Source organism: Haemaphysalis longicornis, unplaced genomic scaffold (assembly GCF_048455015.1).
Source record: "Haemaphysalis longicornis isolate Haplotype H1 unplaced genomic scaffold, Haemaphysalis longicornis Haplotype H1 scaffold_6, whole genome shotgun sequence".
Classification (NCBI taxonomy): domain Eukaryota; kingdom Metazoa; phylum Arthropoda; class Arachnida; order Ixodida; family Ixodidae; genus Haemaphysalis; species Haemaphysalis longicornis.
This window is the reverse complement of record NW_027526407.1, coordinates 169,046,282-169,058,466: the sequence shown is the minus strand read 5'-3', so window position 1 is coordinate 169,058,466 and position 12,185 is coordinate 169,046,282. Positions and strand designations below refer to the sequence as shown.

At 43.0% G+C, this 12,185-nt stretch overlaps 1 protein-coding gene across 1 annotated transcript; it reads right to left on the bottom strand.

The window, feature by feature from the left end:
• Positions 1-399: 399 nt before the first annotated feature.
• On the bottom strand, positions 400-11,369 carry LOC144142059 (uncharacterized). The gene is made up of 4 exons (XM_077673489.1): positions 10,919-11,369; positions 9,124-9,398; positions 6,010-6,179; positions 400-842 (listed from the first exon to the last, which is right to left on the bottom strand). The coding sequence occupies exons 1-4, from the start codon at positions 11,357-11,359 to the stop codon at positions 403-405; spliced, it is 1,326 nt and encodes a 441-aa protein (XP_077529615.1). The 5' UTR covers positions 11,360-11,369; the 3' UTR covers positions 400-402.
• Positions 11,370-12,185: the final 816 nt, after the last annotated feature.

The window sequence follows — 12,185 nt, the reverse complement described above, 5'->3', positions numbered from 1 at the left end:
AAACAAAACACAACACGTATGTCATTTCTGTGAATGTTACATTTGTTTGTTATCCTTAATAAAATGAAAAGGCAGAAAACAAAACAATCAGTCACTGAATAGAGCACCAACTTGCGCCGCACCATGCCTCAAAGCAATTTTAGTACAGCACAGCCGAGGTGTTCATTGTAATCAAGTGTAACATCACATATTCGTGAACCAGGGACAAGCTCGTGAAACATTACATTGTTTGAGCTCTAAACGCTCTTATGTACAACCGCGTCGTATTCATAAAATATTATCGAACGTCAGGCGCACATTGGCGTGACCACGCTAAGCAATCGCTTCAATGTACAATGCCCCATTCCCCGGTGAGTGACTGAGCATGTCTTGAAGGTTCACCAACGGCAAGGCTTCGTGGCCTCAAATAACAATGTCTTCGTTCTGGCTGGTAGATGAACGGCCTACGCTTGACCGCATTGCCCCAATGGACTCACGCAGCGCGATCCAGCGTCCATGCACGTAGTCGCAGAGCGCTATGCGGAACATTCTTGAACTCGCATTGTACAGAACAAAGTTGATGGCAAAGTTTGTGTAATACAAGAGCATGAAGTAGCGCTGAAGCACAAAAGGCAGCGAGTTGACCTCCACATCGGTCTCCGAGTGTCTCAGGGAAAGCACAAAAACGTAGATCCTCATCGCGTAGCTTGGTAGGTTGAGAAGCATGAAGACTGTTGAGACTAGGAGCAACATCCGAGTAACGCTTATCTGAGTGGCATGTGGAATTCCGCCGCCACTTGTCGCTGTTGTCGTGCCATCCACTGAAACCACTGTTGTATTCTGGTTTTTCGAGGATGTCGTAGCTGAAAGTAAAACAATTTGTTTTAATCTTCTGACGCTTGTGTCCACTACTATGCTGTCACATGCATTGGTACTGTCAAAGTGTGGTCGTAGAAAATACCAACATAAATTTGGTGGCTTTTGATTGTGCAAATACCTTAAGCTACGCCAGTGAGGCGAACCTTGGTATATGCAAATTTGATGCCTTAAGACCTTCAATTGCAAGCTGCCTAAAATTGGCATTCATTGTGAATAATTTTGTAAGCCTAGTTGAATAAATGATCGATGGTCTAGAATAACTTCAAGGCATTATGCGGTTAATAAACACTATATAAAACTCATTCACCCGTAAAGTATACTTTAAGCCAAATTGAATGACACCAGTTTACAAACTAACGTAGGGAACTCTGACACAATGGTTGTAGGCTCCTCGAATATATCGAAATATCGCCCGGTATGATACTATTGGTACACAGGAACGAAAAACGTAAATAAAATTTGTCACCAAGATGCACATCACTGTACCAAAAATAAAGAAGGTTGTGATTACGATGCTGCTTTTTTTATCAATGCCTCAAATTTTTGCGTAATGTTTGTCAAAATTAGCCGTTTTGCAACGTATATTAGGTGAGTAAAGCGTTCAAATTTTTTTTGTTGCCTGTGGCTTGTGTATTTTTAGTTAATCTCATGGCTGGTAAAAACGTACAATTACATTTGAGGACCATTGTAGTTTTGAGCACCATAGCACAAGACAGTTTGGTTGAACTATAACAAAACGTAGCGATTTCCCAAAAATATTTTGGACAAAAATAAGTTATTTACTGTTTTACACAAAACCAAAGCCCTTGTAGAAAGTAGCATTTCCGCTTGGTTAGACCGAAATTCTGCGTGTAGAAAAAAATCATTCAGCATTAAAACTGATGTCAATATCACATTCTCTGTGTTAGAACGTTTGCATAAAATGCGTTATTTTCCATCGCTTGTATAGTACACTCCCAAAAGCTAAACAGGTTTATATTTACCCTCCGAAAGTGCACGCCCACTTTTCCTATAAATAAATTGAAGGACCACAAAAAATAAACGTTACCGAAATAAAAATAAACGCACGAATGACAAACGAATATAAACTGAGCGGCCACGCACAGGAGGAATAATTATTGGGTGTAAACTACACCACTGCGTCGTTTCGTGGCAAAGAAAGCGTTCGGCTTAATAATTACGGCGTACTTCTAGTGAGGAACGTTTCACCACCGTTTCGGAGAAGGCGGATTGCTTGCGAAAATAATAGTTTCGTGAAGGTAACGTCAGCTTGCGTACAGACATTTCCAAATAAAACAGCTCATTCCTTCTTGAACTCCTTAGACAATCCGCCAAATAATTGCCGCCTTAGTAGGAGTAATTTTTAACAAAGTAAGTATCGAATTATTGTTGTAAATTTACAGCACATATAATGTTTGGTAGACCTAGGACATTAAAAAATAACGGGTATCTTCCTGCTTCGCTGCAAACTACGACCACTGGTAATAGCATATTGTAAGCGCAACCAGCTAAGGGTTCCTGCTATCATGTGCTCCCAACCATCACAATGTTCTTTTCACATATTTATTATCCTATTTAGCATACGCTTGTTCCTGCCCTATCTAGTATTTACTGTTACTAGTAATAGATGGACGTTAAAAAGTTGGCGTGTTGGTATATAATCTGGGCAGCACAGCGCAAAAAAAAATGTGCACCCAATTCATTAGCGTACCGCCTAACCTTCCTGATAGACATGTGGCCACCTTTCTATGTGAGCAGTCATTTCTTGTTTTAACGGCTTTCAAAGAGGGTGACTTTGCTGTTTTACCTTGTAAAACCTTTACTTCTAAACCGAGGGACGCTATCGCTTCTCTATTTAATTCCCACCCGACAGTATCTTCGCGCACACTAAATTTTAGCGCAAAAAAACTATGTAAACGGTTACAATTTCTTCCCTCTAAAGGCCATGGGTAAAATCAAGAGCAATTGTTTGAGTGTCTGTTTTAGCGCAAAAACCAATGAGGTTTACTAGCCACTAAGGACGATTGTGTCCGAATAGGGAACCTGGCAGCATTCAGTTGCTCGTTTCATAGAGGGCCATTCTGATGTTTTATCCTTTGACGACCCTTTTATTGTGTTTCCTCGAACCAAGTTCTAGAATATTTTACAAGTAACGCTAATCAGAGCTACCAGGCCTTTTCAATTGACGTAAAGGATCCCTTTTATTCTTTAACACATAACCTCTTCCTTGAATGCGTGCAACGTTTTATTGACAAATAGGATCCACTGCCTTCCATACCGCGGCGGAAAATTCAGTTTGGATTTTTGACCTTTCAGCATTTTACATCATCATATAAACTACATCAACCTACATTATGTTTGAAGGGACGCCCCATTTGCGAAAATAACGCATATGCATTAGGTGCTGCATCGCACCTGTTCTTAGTGATTTAGTTCTTGGTCATTTCGATGGTATCATTTGGCCCTTAGTAACTCACCAAGGTGTTATTAAAGTTTTCTGTGTTGTCGACGACTTTTTGGTAGTTTTAACTGTGACGCGCAGGCCATTGAATGTGAAAGCAGGAAAGTTGGTGGAATCTTTCATGACGCACTGTACCCCCTTGTTTTAACGCACGAACACCCAGTCTATGGGCAAATTAGATTTTTATACATTAGGTTTCCGTTGAAATATGTTGGTATTGATTGGAGCTATGACCCCAGAGCCAACAAATCTCTTCTGCCTTCCAACTCGGCGCACTCAAAGATCGTTAAACGAGCTATAGCCTTGATGGGCTTCAAGAACGCTTTCGGCAAATCTTGCCCATACTGTCTCATGAGCGCGTTCAGCAACACGCCCAGAGACTGCTGGATGCCGGATGTCCTCAGCGCATCCTGGTGTCGGTCGCAGAGAGCCTTCTGGCAAAAATTCGCGCCAAGGCAAAAACGTGCATTGTCCGCACCGACCCTACGCAGAGGGTAGCTGCGATACCTACTTAAACAAGATTTCACATAATCAGTAAAAAGTGGTCCAGAAGGATGACGTGGATGTTGCCTTCCCTGCCCCTCACAAGCTTTCTAAGCTATGCAAAGGGACCGACCCCGAGGCAGCCTACTAAAGTGGCTTCGGCACAAAACATCGGCGACCATTTGTTGAATGTGCAGAAGGGGGTCTACCAAATTGTTTTAACGTGCGGGAAAGTGTACGTTGGCCAAACTGGCAGACACGTAACGGTAGGCTGAGGGAGCACGCGAACATTGTGGAAAATGCTCGGGAGGGGAAAGGTGCGGGGCGCTTTCTGGCAAGCCATTGTTTAAATTGCGAGAACGGTTTGCCAGAAATAAAACCCACTTTAATCACTCGATACAGCAAGTAACGGCTCTCACGTTGATTGATTGATTGTAAAGTTTAACGCGCCGAAGCAACCTAGGCGATGAGGTGTGCGGTAGTGGAGGGCTCCGGGTTAATTTTGACCACCTGGGGATCTTTAACGTGCGCCGAAATCTTTTACATACGGGCGTTTGTGCTTTTCGCCTCCATCAGAAAATCGGCCGCAGCGGCCGGGAATCCAACCCGCGTCCTCGTTCTCAGCAGCATAATGCCTTAGCCACTGGGCCACCGCGGCGGGTCACGGCTCTCACGGCTCTCACAGAACGGATCCTGACGCTTGGTGAGGCATGTGGCGGCATGGCCTCTATCACCCTGTCGGAGAAAGAACTCAATTTTCTACCCATGCGCAGATAAACCTTAGGTTGGGCGGCTATATATATTGTCTCCCAAAGTAAAACCAGTTGATAGTTCAGCACAGTCCCTGTCCAGTATCTCCTCTGTCCTCCTCTTTTTTTGCGCTGTTTTGCCTAGAGCCCAGTAATACCTTTCGTGTCAGTTTCTTTTCACTTCCTCTCCATCATTGTTTTTGAAACCTACATCTTTTAGTTCAACCCAAATGAAATCTTCTCGCCCTTGCATGCTAACCACTGCTTCCTTCCCTCGTCGCCTTCCCATCCTGCTTCTGCCTTTTCTCGAACGCTATCTACCCAGCAGCGTTTCGCTCAGTCACCCCTCCCTTTAATTCACTTTATTTATTTACCATACTTATCTTTTTTCTCTCATTGTGCTTTCCTCTTGTTTCCCTATCGCCGCAATTTTTCTCTCATGTTTTCGGGCGCTCCCTTTTTCTCATTCTGCCTTCTTTTCCATCCCTTTGTTCGTACACTACTCCCTCAATCGACCTTGTTCTCCTTCAAAATCCTTTACCAGCACTCGTTCCACTTCATGCCTCGCTCTTACTCATCATTTTATAATTTTTCTGGAACCAGTGATAAGCTTCATGAAAGTTCGTTTTCTTCCCTCACTGACCTGAATTCCTGTAGTACTGTTTTCATTTTATTCGCCTTCCTCTATTCTTCTGTATTAATATGTGATGCCGTATCTTCCTCGTCATTTTGTACAACAAACCCTTTCCCTCTTTTTTTTTTAATACCTTGAGCATCACCAGTTTTTTTCGTTTTTGCTATGTTTTTTCGGTTGGTCGTGTCACTTCAATCGCACCCGTAATAATGCTTTTGTTGCTTAGTTTTCTCCCGCTACTCGTCCACTATAACACGTTTCGTTGTCATTATTCGTACAAGCTGCGTACATGGGGAACTGTTAGTTAATACGTCGTTTTCTTGTCCTCCTGACAGCCACAAGTTTGGATGACTTCTGCACTGTTTTTAGCTCCCGCTTTCCTCTTTTCAACAGCTGTTCAACTTTTCGTACGCTTTTCCTTCTGCTAGTACTACTTCTACCTTGCCCTTGGTAAATCCATCCCCAACACAATTTCATTTCGTTGCTCTCTGCGACTATTGTCACCCCTCCATAATCCGCCACGTCAGCCTCAAAGCCCTCCGTTTTACCACCACGTAATGACTCAGTCGAACCCTGTCGTCTCCCACTACACACTTTAACTTTCTGCCTTTCTGTACTCTAGTTCTATAACTCCCGGTATCTGCGCCCCGCCCCCCTCCGCTTTCTTTTTAGACCCCCATAATCCTCTGTAATTACTTGCCGAACAATGCCCACAGAGTCCCTATCGCAATAGTGAGCGAGATCTCTACAACAATTCTGGCGGATTTAGGTGATGTTCTGCTTTGTATAGTATAAGAAAAAATATCATGTGAGAAGTTTCTTACCGGAGGATTTTTTATAATCACTGCTGCGGCCAGATGTGCGACGCTGCAATCTGTAGCGGGCGTAGAACAGGTAGATTGATCTTCCAATCATAAAGTTCATTGCAGCGATGAGCGCGAAGGGCACAATGAATGTCAGGACAGTATCTATAATGTTCAGGTAGTAGAGAATGCTGTAAAGAAAAATAGGAAAAGGCGGGATGACCATGCGAAAGCATATAAGAGAGCAACTTCATATCGGTAAATATTCGTAAAGCCGTCACTTCCGAATCAGGAACACTCACACTTTCCCCATCAAAATATCGCCACCATGATTGTCTTTGTTACTATTTTCGTGACATGTTTTATTGCCCTGACTGCTTGAAGTTTTTTTTTTGTTGCTAATACACTGCTCGGCCTCCCATGATATTTTTTTCGTATTTTGGATATATTCTTTTTATCAGGTCAATTAGTTAATATTCTGCCCTTTCCTGGGCAGAGTGCTTAGGTGTAGTTATAATACACCCACCGTGCAGGCCGCCCGTCTCCCCCATTTTTTATATGCTCCACCATTCTCAACAAGGCACTCTCAACTTAAGGTATATTTTTGGCACTTAAGTTCAATATTTTGAGCCCGTTCCCGTCCATTACGCCAGTGCATCAATCATCTTTCGCTTCCCAATTCGTCTGGTGGGCGACAAAACAGTCGTTTCTCGGCTGGCCTTATTAGTGTTTTTCGTACGTTTCCAGCGGAAGTATTCAAGAATCGCTCGTTTACTTGATCCCACAATTTCTTCTCGATGCTTGACGTTCTCCACTGTTACACATGCGCAGCTACAATACGTCTGAAGAATAAAAAAGCATGTGGCGTACCATTCTTATACCAATGTATTTTCTACGTACATTTAAGGGGTAACTAAATGTAGGTGTGTTGACGGCAGCCGCCTTGTTGGGCTTTTGTTTCTTCAGTGTCTATAAAAATTGCCTTCCATTTCCTTTTTGGAATAGACTGGTTCGATTCAGTGTTTTGCCTGTGCTGATTCAACAAACAATTCAAACACGATATACATGTCGAAAGAACACTTTACAACATACACCGTGTATGACAAAGTAAGGTGTCAAGGCCGAGCAAACATTGCTGGCGGTGGAGAGTTCAAATTTTGGGAGAGCAGTACTGTTATGGCACACGGGAATACAAAGTTTCTGGGTGTTCAAAAACCCGCTCAAGAACTAAACGGGTTCAAACTGTGTTTTCTCAAGACCATGATTTTTTGGCAGGCCCGAAATATTGCAAAACTTGTTTTTTCTTCACAACAGTTGTGCCGAAAAGTATTTAAAACAGTTGTGCTATGATTTCGTTGAAAAATCCCGCAGTTTCGAACTTGGCATGTTGCGCGCGTATTTCTTCTGGTCCCCATTGTCGAGCGCCAGAATCTTCAGTATGCTCAACGAATTATCCCCTTGTCACCCTTTTTGTAAATTTAGTGTTTTACAAAGAGGGCATTCTTGGTATGGACAGTACTACATCGATCTCTCTGTGCTCTACACGTTTACCCTGATGAATGCTTTAGGATGCCTTAAAAACTGAAACGATCACGGGGATCTTTTTTCTCTATACTGAAGTTATTTCAACAGGGCTGGCAATTCACATAAACGCCCAATGAAGCAGCTGATCTTATGGACGTCAGCAGCTATATTCCTAGTATGGCTGATAAGATCAATATGATTGATTTTTCAAGAATAGAGAAGTTATTTAAAACAAATGTGCGTATACGTTTTTTTTTTCAAATATGTTGTATTATCTCGCAGCGTTCTTAAGATATGGAAGTTTGCTCTGATACAGGTCTGTCCTTCGATTCTATCTTAAATTTTACATTGACGTGTCCGACATCTACTCGGAATCAACCAGTTTTTATAAAAATCTTGCGTTTTAGGAACCTTCAAAACATGCTTAGCCCAGACCACTAGTGCGATCAAATTTTTTTCGCCGTCAAGTGTGGTTTATTGAAATACAGAGAATTTCAAGATGTTGTATTCACAGAACGGAGTAAAAAAGATTAGGGTTTTTGAAGTTACAGCACCATTGAACTGAACATATCAGAAACCTCGCAACAGGCCTGGGTCAAGTGCTAAACCTAGACATTTTTTACTAACGTCTACATTTCTATCGTCTAATAGGAGTCTATTAGGGGGCATAGGCGTATCTGACACCGTTAGAATAATAAACAGGACTTGCTCATAATCTTTTAATATCCGCTAAAATTTTAAGCTTTTCATGCATCCTTACGCCGGATAGTGGCTCCTAAGAATTACGCTAGTTTAGACCTTTGATTATGGATTTGCCACCATATAAGGCGGTTTTACGGATTCGCAACTGGGGAGAACTTTTTGATATAGCAAGCAACCCGGTGGTGTATGCCTAGAAGCCATTGGTAACAAAAGTTTGTTTTATTCTCTTTATAAAATACCTACAAAGCCTTATTTACCCGAAAAATTTGTCCGATAAGAGAAACTCTTTGCCCAGATACTTCAGAAATAAAAACAATGGCAAAGCTTGCTATAACTTGTGCAATGCTTGGACCGTAGCGAAGCTGGAAGATTTCTTTCTATGTCAGCACTGAAAGACGCAAAACCACGGATGGCATTAGGTTTTAAACTGTTTATTTACATTCTCCGACGTCGCGTTTCAGTGTGATAGTCGTAGTCATCTACATATCCATATATATCGTCGCCTTCCTCACGCAAGACTGGTGGGCCCGAATCTTTTCGTCCGCAGGTTTCACTTTTATCCAAAAGTGAAACGCGTCAGCACGCAATACAAACAGCAGGGATGGGCTTCGGAAACTGGGTGCCTGTAGCGCGAGCTGCATTGTTCTCCCCGCTTGAGGTGCAGATGCGAGTGAACTTCCTTGGTATTTTTTGCGAGCACAACGTCCAAGCCTGGACGACACCGCGCGCTCTTTGTGAGGCACGTGCTGGTTTACACGGCACGCGTAACTATACCCCAAGGTTTTCATATGACGCCGCGCACCGGACACATTACGGACACCAACAACGGCTCTTCTGTTAAAAAAAAACCATGCTCCAATATTCTACGGAAAAAATGGGAATATCGACCCCAGCATGAACAGTACTTACTTTTCGTACTCAGCATGAAGATTGCACTCGGGAAACTCTCCATCGTGCACACCCACAAAAACAAGAAGGTGCGCAGTGAAGACGGCACTCATCAACGCCGTGGCAACAATCACCATCCGCGGACGTATGTTTGCCGAGCTCGTCTGCAGCTTCCAAAGGGGGTAGCGGACGGCCACGAAGCGCTCGGCAGTGAAGCTTACTGTCAACCACACAGACCAGCAGCTGAAGGCCGAAGAGAGAAAGACCAGTAGCTGGCACAACCCTTGCTGGTAGACCTGTAAAGAATATAGACAATTGAAAAACCATTTATAGAAGTGTGCTCGATACATAGGAGCTACCTGATTTAAATAAAGAAGTTGTGGCAATTTTGGGCCTTAATGCCCTCAATGCAGATGAATTTTTTCTGACTCTAGAATTTCCACAAAGATAGCACGAAAGAACAGCCAGGTTAGCTGCTACCATCAAGGTATAAATGAGCAAACGTCACTGGAGTTCGTGCCAGGTCTCTTTTTAATGGGGCGCTTTGGGCTAGCTGCGAAAAAACTACTAATCTGGTTTCAAAATCAAATTGTTTTAGGTCTGAATGAATATATAAAATAAATTTCAAACATTGCGCTCCTGAAACAAAAGTTAAGCAAACCTAAATGACGATCGAGGGCACAAACGGTGCGCTTAAATTATAATTGCAGATTGAGCAAAATGCAGCTTGAGTACCCCAAAATACTTTGGGGCTGAGTAACGGTGTTGTTTGAGATGGTCATGTTTTCCAGTAATTTCCAATGATAGTACATTACCACTGGCCGGGTATTTACGTTTTACGTGTGTAAGGGCATGGCTTGTGTTTCTTCTCACTTGCCCCTCGGACGGCGCAAAAAATTATTTTCTGTCTTTTTACAGTTGTTTCGCGTAAGTTGAAGTAGGAACTTCTACAGCCGACTCTGTTCGCTAAACCACACAGATCTTTTATTACCTTGAAATATTGACCCTTCCTTTCCAAGGGTTGTTGTACTGGTCTGTGTTAGCTGAAAGTGGTTAGTGAAATCCCAGTGTCTAACCCATGTGTCATGGCAGAAATTACTGACTTTTCGTGTGGGAGATTTTGCGGTAATAGAGCTCACTTCTGTATTTAGTTCCTATGACTATTCCCCGCACAACATTGTTTTCTAATTGGGATCGCCATAAACAATGTGTGCAGGATAGGTGCAAATATTTACTCCTTTCAGCACCTGATTCCGTATATTCCGCACCGTTTATTTATAATTAGCCTGTACATTTTTTCAAGGAGGTTTCCAGCACTACTTGTAAGCTACAGGAGTTCCCGAATTATTTTCCATCGGTCTCGAAAGAGGTGACGCTACTGGACGACATTACCACAACTGCCAAAGGACTTCCGGTTCAGCACTATCTGAACATTGACGAACAGCCACAGCCCTCGCCGGAAGGCTAGTTGCTATTTGGGAGACATTGTGCCCCGTGTGCATTTTTCTCATAAGAGCGTGCTTGTTAACATGAAACAAATACATCTAATATGCTGGCCAAAGAGGGAGCGTGGAGTGATTCCCCCTCCCTGCGAGGCTATTTGAACCTGTTTTCTAAAAGCTCACCCATTCACTCAATCTTCAAATGGATTGGTAGACGGAGTATATATTCAGGGGTAGCTTGCGAAATTCAAGGACGGGGAGAAAAGGATATCAGGGCAAAGTGGGGACAGGCGAAAGGTTTCATAGCCCATGCGGCAGAAATACAATGGTCATCCCCTGGCATTAGGACCTTTACAAGCGAAATGAACACTCACGTTTATGCCTCGTTCACTGAGCCAGGTAAATGAAAGAACAATGAGAAATCCAGAGTCCGAGGCGGCCAGGGCTCCCATATATAGGCTAGATGTCCGTTTCCTAAGGTGGGTGAAGAGGAACGTCAACAGAGAGAGGACGTTGCCTATGAGGCCCAAGTAGATAACTATAGGCATGTAGGCTGCGTTGAGTAGATCCAGGATGTAGATGGCAACCGACAAATGTGAACGCATGGCGGTATTCCGGTTTTGTCTCCTTGACGACGAGGAATTTCCCGAGCGGCGCCGTCCTCCGTAGGCAGATGTGGTCGCTTCTATGAAGGTATCGGCAGTCATGTTGACTATGACGGAAGCAACCTCATATATCGCTTCGCTCGCATTGCTTCCATGCCTGGCTGCTTCTCTGTCCATGGCCATGGACTCCAGAACCGTCGTGGAGGTCATCTTCAGCCGTTACCAGCTTCGCCACCTGCGAAAATTAACAGAGAAAATCACAAACGCTCAGTGATTCCAAGCCAAAAAGTGACAAAAATATTGATGACTAGTATTCTAAAATGGTTTGTGAGTAAGCTATTTTCTTTTTCAGATAATTTCGTTGAACACCACAAAAACTCATGCTAATCATATCTTAATGTTTAAGCAAATGTCTTGCGAGAACCATTCCAATGTATTGAATACAACTATCGTTTCTAGAAATATTGTAAAAAGAGACCCTGCGATACTTTTTGAACATTTTTATAAACTCTAATGCTTTTGAACCTATTAAAACCCGATATACACTGCCTAGATTTGGACGGGGCAACCTAATAAGCCAAAAAATCTTTTTTATGCCTTTCTAATAGCTTGGAAACTGTTTCAAAGGTTTTTGTCGCTTTTGCGGTTGCCGTCCTTACTATAGCACTCATATTACGCAATTAGAAAGATGTAGTGGTGTTTGGCCGGCTTTCGTTCAGTTGCAGCAATAAGCGCATTCGGAAAAAAATCTCCTGAAAAGCACAGAAAGAACGGAAGGGGGATCTGCGACACGAGCAAATCACGCTGAGTCGCGCCGTGTTGGCGATAGCTATAGCTGTCACAGAGTTTCCAGACGCAAAGGAAACAGTGAAAGCATTGAAAAAGTCAGAGTCCCTTTATAACAATCACTACACATGGCATATTTAAAATAGCCTCGTTGGGAAACGAATACTTTTCGGGATGTAAACACGCGATAAGGTAAATCCCTCAGCAAACGTGTCTAACAATTTACTGGTAAAAACGTGCTGCTGGCACA